Source organism: Petaurus breviceps, unplaced genomic scaffold (assembly GCF_028583685.1).
Source record: "Petaurus breviceps papuanus isolate PSGF00001 unplaced genomic scaffold, PetGlider_PUasm1.0 227, whole genome shotgun sequence".
Lineage (NCBI taxonomy): Eukaryota > Metazoa > Chordata > Mammalia > Diprotodontia > Petauridae > Petaurus > Petaurus breviceps.
Genome location: NW_027185896.1, coordinates 16,033,732 through 16,048,194, shown reverse-complemented (window position 1 = coordinate 16,048,194; position 14,463 = coordinate 16,033,732). Strand labels below are relative to the sequence as shown.

At 36.5% G+C, this 14,463-nt stretch overlaps 1 protein-coding gene across 2 annotated transcripts in view; it reads left to right on the top strand.

The window, feature by feature from the left end:
* SETD2 (SET domain containing 2, histone lysine methyltransferase) overlaps nucleotides 1-14,463 on the top strand; it is a 141,924-nt gene that overhangs the window by 98,913 nt on the left and 28,548 nt on the right. For both annotated transcript variants that reach the window (XM_069095910.1, XM_069095912.1), the window contains 3 exons: nucleotides 3,052-3,186; nucleotides 7,867-8,006; nucleotides 11,486-11,597. In XM_069095910.1, coding sequence (XP_068952011.1) covers nucleotides 3,052-3,186; nucleotides 7,867-8,006; nucleotides 11,486-11,597 — 387 coding nt within the window. The remainder of the gene's footprint in view (nucleotides 1-3,051; nucleotides 3,187-7,866; nucleotides 8,007-11,485; nucleotides 11,598-14,463) is intronic.

Sequence of the window (14,463 nt, the reverse complement as noted above, 5' to 3'; positions counted from 1 at the left end):
GATGTGGAAGGTTATACATTCTGGTTTTCCTTTTATTTTTATGGCATATTCTTTAATATTCAGGTCACTGGATATTCAGTCATTTTGAGATTGTGTTTTGTAAGATGTTGGTCTGAATCTAATTTCTGCCAAAATGCATTCTGGTTTTTCCAGAAGGTCTTATGAAATAGGGAGTTCTTCTCCCAGATAATTTATATTCTCATTTATTTACATAAATTGTATATATATTATTTATAATACACTGGGTATATTGAATTTGTTTCCAACAGGTCCTTATCTAATGTGTTCTATTGAGCTACTTCTATTTTTATAACTAGTACAAAAGTGTTTTTCACCTGTTTCACACTTTTTAAAAAATTATTTTCCTTCTACTTCTAGACCTTTTTTTACCCTAAAATATATTTTGTTATTTTTCCTCTCTTGATAAGGTATCTCCTTGGTATTTTGATAGTTTATCACTGAGTCCAAGTTAGATTTATGCCAAGGATGCAAGAATGTTCCAACATTAAGAAAACAATGCAGTTGTATCGAAAACACAGATAACTTGAAACCACTATCAATAGATTTTTTAACGAGAAAAAACTTATTAAAGTCCAGCACTTATTTATACTAAAAAAAAAAATGCAAAAATTGGCATAGAATCATCATTTTTAATGTAAAAAAGGATACATCTGAAACCTCTTTACCATGAGGAAACTTTCCCAGTAAATGCAAGAATTAAGGACGTCCCCTTTCCCAGCTACTTGATGTAGTTCTAGAAATTCTAGCAACTGTAGTAAGACAAGAGAAAAATTAAAGACAAATTTAGAGGAAGGAAAATAAAAACGTGTACTTGCTATTGGATTTTATAATTGAGATAGTAACTTAGATGAAGTAGCAGGATACAAAATAAACCCACCAAAATCAACAGCATTTCTTTTTTTTTTTTTTTTAAAGCAATCGGAGTTAAGTAACTTGCTCAAGGTTCCACAGCCAGTTATTTCTGGGTGTTGTGCTAAGTATCTGAGCCCAGATTTGATCCCCAGGTCATCCTGACACTGGAGCCCTTGCTCTCACTCGCTGTGCTACCTGGCCACCCCTCAATAGCATTTCTACATAGTAATAATAAAACCTAAAAGTGAAAAAATAGAGGCCTCCAAGTTTAAAGTATTACAAAATTCCTAAAACATCTGGAAACAATATTTAACACTTTAATAAAAGCAATTACAAAGAATCATTAATGAAATAAAGAAGACCTTAGATAATCCAGTTATATATTGCCTTCATTTGAAAGGAATTCCTCTTTATCCTCTGTAATAGATATATTTATATTATATATTTTCGGATGCAACAGAAGCAATCTTTTTACAAATAACATGAAGTTTTTTCATACTTTTAGATTAACATTTAAACCAATGCTTTTATTTTCTCCTCCAAAGACTTGTGAGACCTGCATACATTTAGCTGCAACTTCTTTTTGTCTTCTAATTTCATTTATATTGAGAATGTTATTATTTGAAATGATTCAGTTAGTTGGTAGGTTATCTGTCTGATCATCGTTAAACAATCTTGTTTAGAATACTATCAGTTAAGTTAATTAGGTAACAGCTAAGTTAGTTGCCAGGTGCCCTTAAAACTGATCCTTAGTACCCACTATTTGTTTTTCTGACAAGTTCAAGGAGATTGAATTTTTTTTACCAAGTTCAAGGAGACTGCATTGGAATGAGGGCCATTTTCACTTCTGCCATTGCTTTCTAGCATGATAGAATCTGCCAAAGCTTATGATTCATTGGCATTACTAAGAAATCAGCTTCATTGGGACATTGGATTAGGAAAAAAGATAGCATTTTTTCAAATATATAAAGGCCTGATATATGAAAGAAAGGTCAAACCTCTAAAAGATCTTTTATAGATTCAATAGGCAGAATTAGTTCAGATGGGTAAAAGTGAAAGGGAGGCTCAATTAGGAGTTTTCTAACAATTAAAAAAAATGGAATGCTCTGTAAGCTAATGATTTCTGAAGAAGTGCTCAAGCAGAGACTGTGTCATCATCTATAAAGCATACTATAGAAAGAAATCATTCTGGGTCTCATAACAGATGCCTGTAAATCCCAATTACTAGGGAGGCTGAGGTTATCAGATCTCTTGAGTCTAGCAGTTCTGAACTGCACTGAGCTGTCCAGATCAGGCGTCCACACTTAATTTCAGCATTAATATGATGAGTTTTCAAGAGCCTGAGACACTAGGTTCCCATAAGTAGGGGCTAAATGCCCTAGATAGGAAGCAAATCAGGTCAGAGTTCTCATGTCGATTGGAAATGAATTAGGACCTTTGAGTAGCCCCTATATTTTCAGCATAGGCAAGATGGGCAGTGCCAGTCTTTTAAGGGGGTTGGGGGAGGGATCCTGTATTGAGAGTAAAATAAGACTTACAATGACTGCCATGGTTGCTTTCATTTCTTTGGTTTCTATGATTCTCTTGAGTTTAATTTTCCCACAAAATTCTGTCCTTTGATTCACTCACTCCCTTTGCTCTTTTCTGGTATGGTAGAAACAGTACTAGGGCTAGGAAAGTTCTATGAAAAGCAGTATAGGATTATTTTTAGCACTGTGGTACTTGACTTTTTACACAATTGAATTAATTTCTCTTGTCTAGAACCCAAAAATTGAGAATCTCAGCTAATCAACCTCTTTTATAATTGCTCTTCTGTGAGAGAAACAATAAACAAATTAGTGTTAGGATCCAAAAGACCCTTGAAGAAAAGTTTTTACCCCTTGGTACGCTGTATTTTTCCCTTTCAAACAGCAAAAATTTTAAAAAGCATTGGGTGATTTCATGTTGGGATTCACTGTGCCTTTTTTTTTTTCAATTGTGGAACCTACATTCTGTTATTATTTGTGTCCTAGTATAGATATTAATGTGCCAAGAAAGTTTATAGAAATTTTAAAGCTTTGTTTCCAAATGTAATAACCTAAACTTTATCTTGGTTAGAAGATCCCATTTTTAATTATATTATCTTAGAATTGACATGTTGTTTATCATAGTTTCATTTTCCTTATTTGTCTGTTACAGAGCTATCCGCAACCAGGGCTTCAGTATATTCAAGGGCAACAGATATTTACAGCTCACCCACAAGGTGTAGTGGTACAGCCAACAGCAGCAGTGACTACAATAGTAGCAACAGGGCAGCCTCAGCCCTTACAGCAGGTAAGAAATATTTTGTATGTGTTTAATTTTTTCTCACTCATTGCTCACCATGTTTCTATCAGTTTTTCATTTTGGTTTCTCACAGATCTCTAAAATATTTCTCAAAGTACAGTCTGTTTACTTTTTCTTTAGAATATTTCATATTGAGAGGTGGCACCAACACCTTACTCTCTTTGTTTATTGTTACAGCTTTTAATCCCATTTCTTTGGTATCCTTTTATTGATTATTATTGTTTAGACTGTCATAAACAATAATTAGGTAAAAATGATGAGGACCTTTGCAGGAAGTATGATCATTGCATCTGAGTGGTTATGCTAGAGAAGAAAAGGAAATGAGTATAGAGACATGGACCCTTAGACTTTGAGAGAGTTTAAATAGTAAGAAGGTAAGGCAACAAAGAGATTTTTAAAGGATTTAGAAGAAACATAGATGGGATCCTGTGGACTAAATTCTACTGGAGAAATTGGTCCTGGAGGGATGGAAAACTCTTGAAAAGGGACTTCTGAAAACACAAAGGGTAACAATTTTAATGAGAAAGAATGGTGAGTTTTTCAAGGAGACGATTGTGAATGTCATTCTTTAAATCACCATCACCCACAGTTATTGTACTTCCATATTGCACTTCCATGAATTATGAAATTCCTCTGCCGTAAACTCCTTTTCCTATTGCCTCCCTCTTCTAATCCTACTGTTCATCTTCACCTTGAGCTTCCATTCTTCTGCCTTTTAGAATCTTCCCCTAGGCTATTTTACCTTTGTTCTGATTTCACTTTGTTCTCTTCCTTGGTTTGATCCTGGAATAGTTGAATGTTACAGACCTCTACTCCCTTCTGATTCCTTGCTACTGTTTTCCAAGCTTAACCCATTTCAACCTCTGGATTATTTATTTCCACCAGCTTCCTCCTTTGCTGTTGTTCCCAAACAGCTGATGGATGCTAGACAAAGTTACACAACTGTGCTTAACCAGTTATTCCTAATTTTTTATATAATCTCAATTTTTCCCTTATTGTAGCAGGCTAGTCCCATTTACTCTTCCTTAATTTTTAAAAATCTCACTTATAAAAGCAATTACTTCAAAACTCTTCTTTCCTTAAACCTCTGACACTACCTCTTCACTATACCCTGTCAGTAGATTTCTTCTCTACTGAGAATATAGAGGCTATTCACTATGAACTCCTTCCTCTCTTCTGCATTTCAAAACCTCTTGATGTCATCTCCCTTTCTTAAGTCTCTGATGAAAAGGTGGTCTTCCTTACTGAAGCCAACCCCTTGTACCCGTGATCCCATCCCCTCTGGTAGATTTCTGCCCACAGTTGTTTTCCCTTGCCCTCTAATTTTCAAGCTCTTCCTTTCTACTCTCTTACCTCTTGCTGTACGGATATGCCCACATCTTCCTGTCCTTCATAAGCCTTTAATAAACTGGCCTTTCAAGCTATCATTCTATATCTCATATCCCTTTTTCTTGGATATCTCATATCCCTTTACCAAAAGCTGTCCACTTTGGTTGCATTTATTTTCTCTTCTCCTTTCTCAACCCTTTGTGCTCTGGCTTCTAATTTCCTCACTCAACTGACAGCAATCATTCCTTGTCAAGTAAATTGAGATTGTTATCAAGGAGAGAACATCAGGTTAAAATATAAATTCATTTGTGAAATCTTACAGAAGAATGATGTATGATGATTGAGCATTGTTATAAAATATCAGGAAGATATGCAAAAAAACCACACCCAAATTTAAGGAAGGATTGATGAAAGATCTAATTTTAAAAGTCATTGCAAGGATATTTAAGAATGATACTGAAAGTAGGATAATATTTGGACAAAAAACTGGGGAAAAATATGTAAAAATGGTGCTGAATAAAACAAAAATTTAAAAAGCAGCTGGATTAGACCAAGTATACAAAGAGGCACTTTAGCCTGGAAACAACACAGGTTGTGGAAGGGTATCTGAAAAAAAGTAGATGGTATCAAAGCATTAAAAAAATTTCAGGTTATATATTTTTTTAAATTGGCCAAAAATATCGGTCATTCCCACTATACTCCTTTCTGCATGTGTTTCTGAAAAGAGCTAAAGAAAATCACATCCCGTTAAGTCCACTGCACATATGTTGTCAAGCCTTTAATTTAAACTTCAGTAAACATTTGTTTTATTCTGACCTTGCGTCATAATTGCCTGACAAAATAAGAGAATTATTTGCTGTGAGCTCCCTCTTCTACCATTCTTTTCATCCCCAAACTCCCTGGTTATTTTCCCCTACTCTTTACTCTTTTAGTCTCTCATTCAGTGGCCCTTCTCATGAAGACACTAACTATGTCGTGTGCAATCTTGATCCTATCTCTCTTCTCCAGTAGATTGTCTCCGCCTTGCCATACCCCCCATTATCTCTTCTCTTAATAATCTTCCAGTCTTTCCCTTTCTATTTCTTCTACTTGCCTGCTTCTTTCAAACATGTCCAAGTCTCCTTATCCTTTAAAAAAAAAAATTCACTAAATTTTAGCATCTCCTTGAAGCATTTATCCTTTATTTCTCTCTTTCTCAACCAAATTCCTAGCAAAAACTGTTTATACTTCCTGTTTCTGTTTTCTTCTCATTTCCCTACTTTTTCCTATCTGACTTCATCACTCAGCTGAAACTGCTGTCTCCAGATTTACCAGTGATCTCTTAATTGCTGTTTCTGGTAGTCATTTTTTAGTTCTCATTCTTTTCAACCTGTCTGTTGGATTTAACACTGTTGACCATCTTCTTCTCATACTGTTCTCAAGGGATCTGTTGTAGGCCTAACCCTATTCTTATTCTTTACTTCCTGCTTATTCTCCTGGTCTGCTTCACCTTTACACTGGCTGCCTTTTCTACCTCAGGGTGAAAATACTCCACCCTCCCACCCCTTAAGCCAACTTGCTGATAGTCGAGTCTCCATATGGGATGCATGATGCTCACTTGACTTCCTGTTTAGTCTCTGGTCTGCTCCTTCCCTGAACTGTCTCCTTTGCCCCCACTCAGGTACCTGCCTTCCCTCTGCCTGCTATCTCTGCTTTCCAGCTCCTTTTTAATATTTTGTCTTGTGGAGAATGTGAAATCCTTGAGGGCAAGGATCATGTTTTTGCCTATCTTTTTATCCCCAGAGCTTAGAACAAGTTCTTGGCACCTAGTAAGCACTTAATATAAGTCAGTTGATAAACATTTATTTAAGTGTCTGCCTACTGAATGGTGAAACTATCTAATCTCTGTTCTCTCATTGACTCGCATGGGTTTCATAATCATTTCAGTAACAATGATTCCCATCTTGATATATCTAGTCCTAGTCTCCCCTGGACTTCATTACCCTATCACTAATTAGCTATTAGACATTTCACATTCAAGACATTCGGACTAAATGTGTCTAAAGAGTGCTCATTATTTTCTTTTTCCCAACCTACCTCTCTTCCATATTTCCCTATTTCTTTCAGAGACACTTAACATTCTTACATTCTTTCAGATTCATCACCTTGACATTATTCTCTTCTCCTGCCTTCCTTCATCTCTCATGTTAGTCCCCTTCTCACATGGCCACTGCCTTATGTTCAAGCCCTTGTCATCTCCATCCTGGATGACTTCTTTGGTTTTCTATGCCTCATGTCTTTTCCTACTTTAGCTCTCCAAACAATTGCCAAAATGTTTTCCTTAAGCACAGGTCTGACCATGTCACTCTCCTACTTAGAATGCTCCGTGGCCTCCTTATTATCTCATCTATTTTGTCTTTTAAATTCCTTTATGATCTGGCCCCAAACTACCTTTCCACATTTGTTTTCCCTCTTCCTGTCTTCAGTATTTTAGCTAAATTGGCTTTCTTTTTATTGCTTACAGATAACACTCCATTTCCCATCTCTGTGCTTTTTTTGGGGGGGGCCTTTTGGAGGGCAATTGGGGTTAAGTAACTTGTCCAAGCTTACATGGCTAGTTTTTTTTGTGGGTGTTAAGTGTCTGAGGCTGGAACCAAACTCGGGTTCTCCTGACTCCGAGGCCGGCGCTTTACTCACTGCGCCACCTAGCTGCTCCCCTCTGTGCTTTTTCACTAAACCATATCTCATGCCTGGAATTTATTCTCTTCTTGCCTCCTCCTTGCAAATCCCCTTGCTTCCTTCAGGACTTGGCCAAAGCATCATCTACATGAAAAGTTCACTATTCCCCCTCAACTGCTAGTGACCTCTCTCATTCGCCTTATCTTATATGTGTTTGCTATTTATGCACATGTTGTCTCCTCCATAGAAACTATCAACAGGGACAATTTCATTTTGTCTTTTATCTCCTGTGCCTACAACAATGTCTAGCAAATGGTATGTGCTTAAATAAATGCTTTTTGATCGGTTGATTTAACCGTATACCAGCTTTACTATTTATTAGTTTTTATTCACTCACAGAGGACATTCCTAACAAACTGTCTTTGGGGAACAGTGTTTCGCAGTAAAAATATATCTTTATATTCACACATTAGACTAAATGGTGCTGGTAATACAAATTCCCACTCTACTTTTTTTTTTTTTACTATAAAAAAGCATTTGATGCAGTAGAACAAAATCTTAACTTAAAGACCCTCCTCTAACAAGGTGTCTCCCAGGCACATGTTAAATTATGAAGAATTCTTAAAAAAGACATGAGAATTTTTTTTTCACTGACCACAAATTCCTTTTGGCTTTCTTTAGCCAGAGTTAGTTGTGACAAATAACCTCCTGGATTTGCCACCACCTTCACCTCCTAAACCAAAAACCATCGTCTTGCCTCCCAACTGGAAAACAGCCCGGGATCCAGAGGGAAAGATCTACTATTACCATGTCATCACAAGGTAAAATCATGTTTGACCCTAAAGTATAGTTTTTCTTATATAACTGACAGGTTGTTAGTTGCAGAATTTGGTCTTATGTTTGTCATTGTTTGAACATTTGCTATTCTAGAAGCCTAAGTAGAATGACAATAGCTGATTTTTAAGGGGAGGCAGCAAAAACCTTTGTTAAAGTAGTTCAGGACCTAGCAGTGACTTTATGTGAACTTGAAAGGACCAAATGAGATGATAATATAGTCAATCCTAGGCATTTGTGTATTTTTGGCTTGCAACTTTAGGCATCCTTGTGATTTTTATTAGTAACCTTATTTTCACTTTTATGTTGGCAATCAGGCACATTTATAACTATGTACAGTAAAGAAAAAAATGAGAGGTACAGTACACACAAGTTTGTGAAGTTTGCTATGTTCCCATACTCTGAGACCCTTAAGGATCGTAATGGTGCACAAAGCAGATGTCCCCAATAGACTATTTCAAACTTATGTGTCCTTCATGATCTCCAACGCTATACATCATCTGTGAAGGAGAGAGTGTCAGAGGTGACATTGAGACCTTGCCAATCTTGGCATCTTCCAGCAGCAGTGATTAAAGTCCCTGCAACCCCACCCCTTGGTTTTCAGAGGGTGGCCACAGTAGAGAGGTTTACACCAGTATAATATGCAGCGCAATGCCCTCACACTGCTAACTGACATAGTGGAAGGTAAGATTCAGGATAAAAAAAGTTTTAATTTTGAGAATTTTATTTGCTATACAGTATTTCTGGTACCATAGATTTCATGTGTTATGAAAAGTGAATATTGTCTGAAATCAGTGTTTTGGTGTCTTTTATTGAGATGTTAGCACAAAAGGGGCTCAGAATTCTATTACTAGTAAAAAAATGTTTTTCATATTGCCAGTTTTATTTTGTGTACTGCATTTTATGGGTTATTTCATGATTAAGAAAATGTTAAGGAAAAATGCATATTATCAGAATTTGTTTTGTTATAAAGAATTATGTGTAGAAAATTGTATTTTCAGCAATCTCTAGCACATGATAGTTTTTGGTGGTCACAGGAATATAACATCCTATTTTCCATAGGTTCAGTGTATCAACATTCACATTTTTTTACTTTCATGCCATTTTCTAAGAATGTTACCCCATTAAAAAAGTTAAAGGTGGACTATATTTATAAAATATTTTGTGAACATTAAAGTGATTTCAGAGTGTTAGCTATTTTTATTTGCTGTTGAAAGTGATTTGTAGTGTAAAGGAACCAACCTTTGTTTTCCTAAGTCTATTGTTGGACACTTTATAAAAAACAGTTCCCCAATAGTAAGTTACTTGTAGCTAATTGAAGGTAGTGCTGTTAAATTTTACTTCAATAGGAAGTCTGTCTAAAGCAGTCATTGGCCTTGACAGTTTTAACCAGAACTTCTTCCTATACTAAAGGGGAGTCTATATCACATTTGGTGCCAGTCCCCCATCAACTGATGTCTAAACTGTTGCAGTAGCCTCCTGTTATCTGTCCAAGGGATCTCTGTTATTTCCAGAATCAAATATAAAATCTGCCGGCCTTTAAAGCCTTTCATAACAGCCCCTTCCTACCTTTCCAGTAATTTTATACCTTACTCTATTCCACATACTGTGTGATACAGCAACACTGGCTTTTCTGTTGTTCCTCTCACTGAACACTCCCATCTCCCGGGTTCAGACCTTTTCCCCGAATTTCCCACATGCCTCTTCCTTATTTCCATCTCCATCTCCTAGTTTCTCTGACTTTCTTCGAGTCTCAGCTAAAGTTCCACCTTTTGTATGGAGCTTTTTTACCAGTCCTCCTTAGTTTTAGTGCCTTCCCTCTGAGATTATTCCCATTTTATTCTGTCTTTATCTTTTTGTACAAAGTTGCTTGCAAGTTGTCTCTCCCATTAGACTATGAGCTCCTTGAGAACAGGGACTATTTTTTGCCTTTGTTCTGTTAACCAAAGTCACATCTTTACAAGACATAAGTAGTAACTTGATTTATTTCAAGAGAAATGAGCACACATGTTGGAGCTACTCATACCAAGCACAAAGGAGCTGGTGATACAGGCAGAGCCTTGAGTATGGATTACAGCAAAAAGGGGAAGTCATAGGAGAGAAAAAAAGGACCAGTCCCTATCCCAAGAGAAAGAATAAAGGCAGAGAAAGAGAAGAGGGAGCAGGATGTCAGGGACAGCATTAATTTCTCTTGGGAACTCCTGGATCATGAAAATAGAGTGGTCTGCTATCTACAAGGGTCACAGTTTATCATTCTGGCGCAGACTACCTGACACCTGTCTTGTAGATGGTTCAGCTCTCAAGGGCACACTAAAAGAGTTCAGTTAGGTTTGGAAGTAGCAAATTATATTAGCTTGGGGCAGGGCTTCATCCTGGGAAATAGGGCAACTCGAGAAAACAAGTTCAGTGGACCCCTCCTCACTTTATTTCCTGATTACAACACAGCGCCTAGAACATAGTAGGCACTTAATTAAATTCTTGATTACTTAGCATGTAGAGGGGATGGCCTTGTAAAGAAGACCCACCTCTTCCTTGAAAGAATGTCTACATTTTTCAAAATGCCCCTGCCTTAACTTCTTCATCTTGAAATTGAGTGTGTTGCTGATTAGTTCAGCATTCTGAATCCTGTTTTTAAAAAAAGTCTAGATTTTTCATAAAAGAAAAATCTTTATGATAAAGATGAAAAGTGATTAAACTCAGAGCAGCACATTTTCCTTAAAAATCTTTTCTACAGAGGCAGCTAGGTAGTAGCACTGGAGTCAGGAGGACCTGAGTTTAAATTTGGCTTCAGAGACTTGACACTTGCCTTCCACCCTCCAAAAAAACAAACAAAAAATCTTTTCTACACATCTAAATACCATATGGACTTGGTCTTCAAAATATTATGTATAAATAATTTCTAGATTTAATTTTATTGTTTCCAGTTGCTCCCCCTTAGGCCTTCCTGTTTACCTCTAGCCCTACTGGCTTTTTCAACTCCAAAAATATCTGAACATTGTGTGGTAGAGTTATATAACTATGCAGCAGTATTTGCTTGACACAACTGACTTTCCTGAGCCCCTGCTCTCTTGTATAGGCTTGTGGAGACCTGAAGAATACCAGAGCAAGAGTTCTTGGCCCCAGATATTTTTATCCTACTTCTCTCTCTTTTAATCAAGCCTTCAGGTATCTTAAGATATGGACTACATATATACACTGTGTGTGACCATCCCAATTAGCCAGTTAATGTTCAACCAGCTTTATTTTTAGCTTATTAAGAGAATAAAATAGGCTAGACTAGAGAAAAAGATTCTCTAAGAAGTATTGTTAAAAAAAAATTTTTTTTCAGTATTATTACTGGTAAGTACATCTACTTGACTCTTTGTTTTTCCATGTTGTGTTGAGTTGTCCTTATTGCTGAAGACCACTTAGGTTTTAGGCCTGTTTCCTTTTCTCTGAACAGTCACTATTCACCTCTTTTTTCCAGGCAAACTCAGTGGGATCCTCCTACTTGGGAAAGCCCAGGAGATGAGGCCAACCTTGAACATGAGGCTGAAATGGACCTGGGAACACCAACTTACGATGAAAACCCCATGAAGGTAAGTATGGCATTTTTTTTTTCCTATTCACAGGAAGCCAAGTAGTTTGTCCCTGTTCTCTTCTCAGGATATCTTTAAAAGATGCTGTGGCTCTTTTTAAACTATAGTCTCATCTGATAGTTTTAATCAATGTTCAGTTCCAGTTCATTTGCTGTTGCTCTGAAATGAAGTTAAACTGGTCACATAATAACCCCCATAAATATGTAAGTCTGTAGTTTTAAATTTTTTTTTAAAAGAACCTCAGAATCCTATTTTGTGCACTGCTGTTCTCCCCCCCCCCCCCTTCTTTTCCCCCTTTCCCCCCGCTCTTTTGAAAAGAAAAGTCAAGAAAGGATGCATTCCTCCCTCCCCCCTTACATCTTTTTATGTTGGGTTGGGGTTTTTTTTGGGGGGGGAAGCAAGGGAGTTGGGCTTAAGTGACTTGCCCAAGGTCACACAGCTAGTAAGTGTATCAGGTGTCTGCTGGGTTTGAACTTAGGTCCTCCCAATTTTAGGACCAATTCTCTATTCACTGTGCTGTCTAGCTGTGCGCCACGCCCCGCCCCGCGCCTTACATCTGATACTCAGGAACAAATGCAGAAACAGGAAAGGATTTGGGATTTTATGCCTTTTCAAATCACTATGTAAAATATTATACAGTAAAAGAATTATATTATGATAACACTTTCCACTCATAAGACAAATTATTTACTTAAGATTGAAGCAACCTAGAGAAAGTAACACAATAAAGGTTTTTGTTCTGTTTCTTTTCTTCTCCCAGAATAATGCATCCAATGAATATTGTTAGACATTTGATAAAAAAGATTGTGGAGGATAGGGAAGATAGAAAAAGTAAAATAAAAAAGAATCTGAATTCTTACTTGCTTGAGTTTTGTTAAGTATTAAAAAGCAGTTATTTTTGCTTCCTGGAATGTTTTAATATTTGTTGGAGAGACAGAAAAAAACAAGTTAAGAATAACTGGAATCTGATAAATTTCAGGTGAATCACTTCAGTCATTTTAACACTATTTACTATTGGCTATTGTAACAATGCTATATTCTCTAAATTCAAAGTACAGCTTGTATGGAAATAATTATTTAATGTTGAGGGCAGCTAGGTGGCACGGTGAATAGACCATCAGCCCTGGAGTCAAGAGGATCTTGAGTTCAAATCCAGTCTCAGACACTTGACACTAGCTGTGTGACCTTGGGCAAGTCACTTAATCTCAATTGCCTTGGCTTCCCCTCTCCCAAAATTTTTTTTTTTAATTTTAGGTTGTTTAGTCGTTTCAGACATGTCTGATTCTTTGTGACTCCATTTGGAGTTTTCTTCGCAAAGATGCTGGAGAGGTTTGCCATTTCCTTCTCCAGCTCATTCCTCAGATGAGGAAACTGAGGCAAATAGGGTTAAGTGACTTGCCCAGGGTCACATAGCTAGTAAGTTTCTGGGCCTGGGTTTGAACTTCCTGATTCCAAGTCCAGTGCTCCATTGAGTGTGCCACCTAACTGCCATTATTTAAAGTAGTTGGAAGTAAAATAGAACTTTTTTTCCTTCTTTATCTTTTGGTTTTATTGCTTAAATTTTGGGGGCTGAGGGGTGAGGGGAGGGAAATATATAACAAAGATGCTTAGGAGGGAATTTCTTTTAGAGGATTTTCCAAAGTTGTAGATTCATGTGTATAAAAAATGTAGGATATTTTCAACAAAATCTTACCCAGAGAGCTGTAGCTAGCTAGTGTGCTACCTTGGTATAGGATTTAAATACCCATATTACTTGAGAGTACCCATAAAATGGAAAAAAAAGAATTAATAAAGTTTTTACTCCATCTACAAATCCATTTGTTATGCAGAAAACATGACTGAAAAAAATATATACATTCTCACAAATTATTTGTAATCCTAAATAAGCTCATATTTATAATAATTATGAAAAATCACTGTGTCTGATAATACACCCTTTAGATCCTAACATTCAGCTTTTACCTTGTAAATTATTTAGAACTACCCTTACCTTACTCTTCTAGATGCCTGGCTAAAGAAGCAGCTCTGTGTTACTTAATTCCAAGGACTACTCTCTTAGGAAAAGAAAATCATAGTGTTGTCATTTAGTTATTTATAGAGTTAAGACACTGCTGAATACTGGGATGAAATATAGAAGTAAAAATATTATAATATATGCTTATCTTCAAAGAGTTTCTATATAAGGAGATCATGTATATATGTATATATGTGTATATATATATATATATATGTTAGAATGATGTTTAACTTTGTTGTGTATACTATGTGCACGGAGAGCTTATATTAGGAAGAAGTCAGTGAGGCCTAGACAGGTTGACATTTTCAAGAAGAAAGTAAAATTTTAGCTAGACTCCGAAGAAAATAGATATTTCGTAGATGAAAGGAGATATGTGGTTTGGAAGGACTTCTGAACTTGAACTCAGAAGACCATTTCATATGTGGGCTCTAAATCACAATAGCTGTGATTACATCTAAGTCAGTTTTACCTTTCTGAATTTGAATTTCCCAATCTGTTAAATGGAGAGAATACTCGATCCCTTAGGGTCCTGTATGGAAACAAATGAAATACCATACCTTAAGACATGCTGTATAAATGGCAGTTGTTATTAAAATTTTGAGAAGATAGTTTTTCCTCTCATTTTCTATTTCACAGCCCTATTACCTCCTATGGGTTCTTTATAAACAATACCCTAATTTAGGAATCAACTAAAACTCTTAAGGATAGGGTGGCACAATAATAATCATACCCATAATGTCCAATGGTAGAGATAATGTATTGTCTGTTGATTTTCTAGCATACCCAAGCTTGAATCAAGACAGTGTGTGTGTGTGTGTGTGTGTGTGTGTGTGTGTGTGTGTGTGTGTG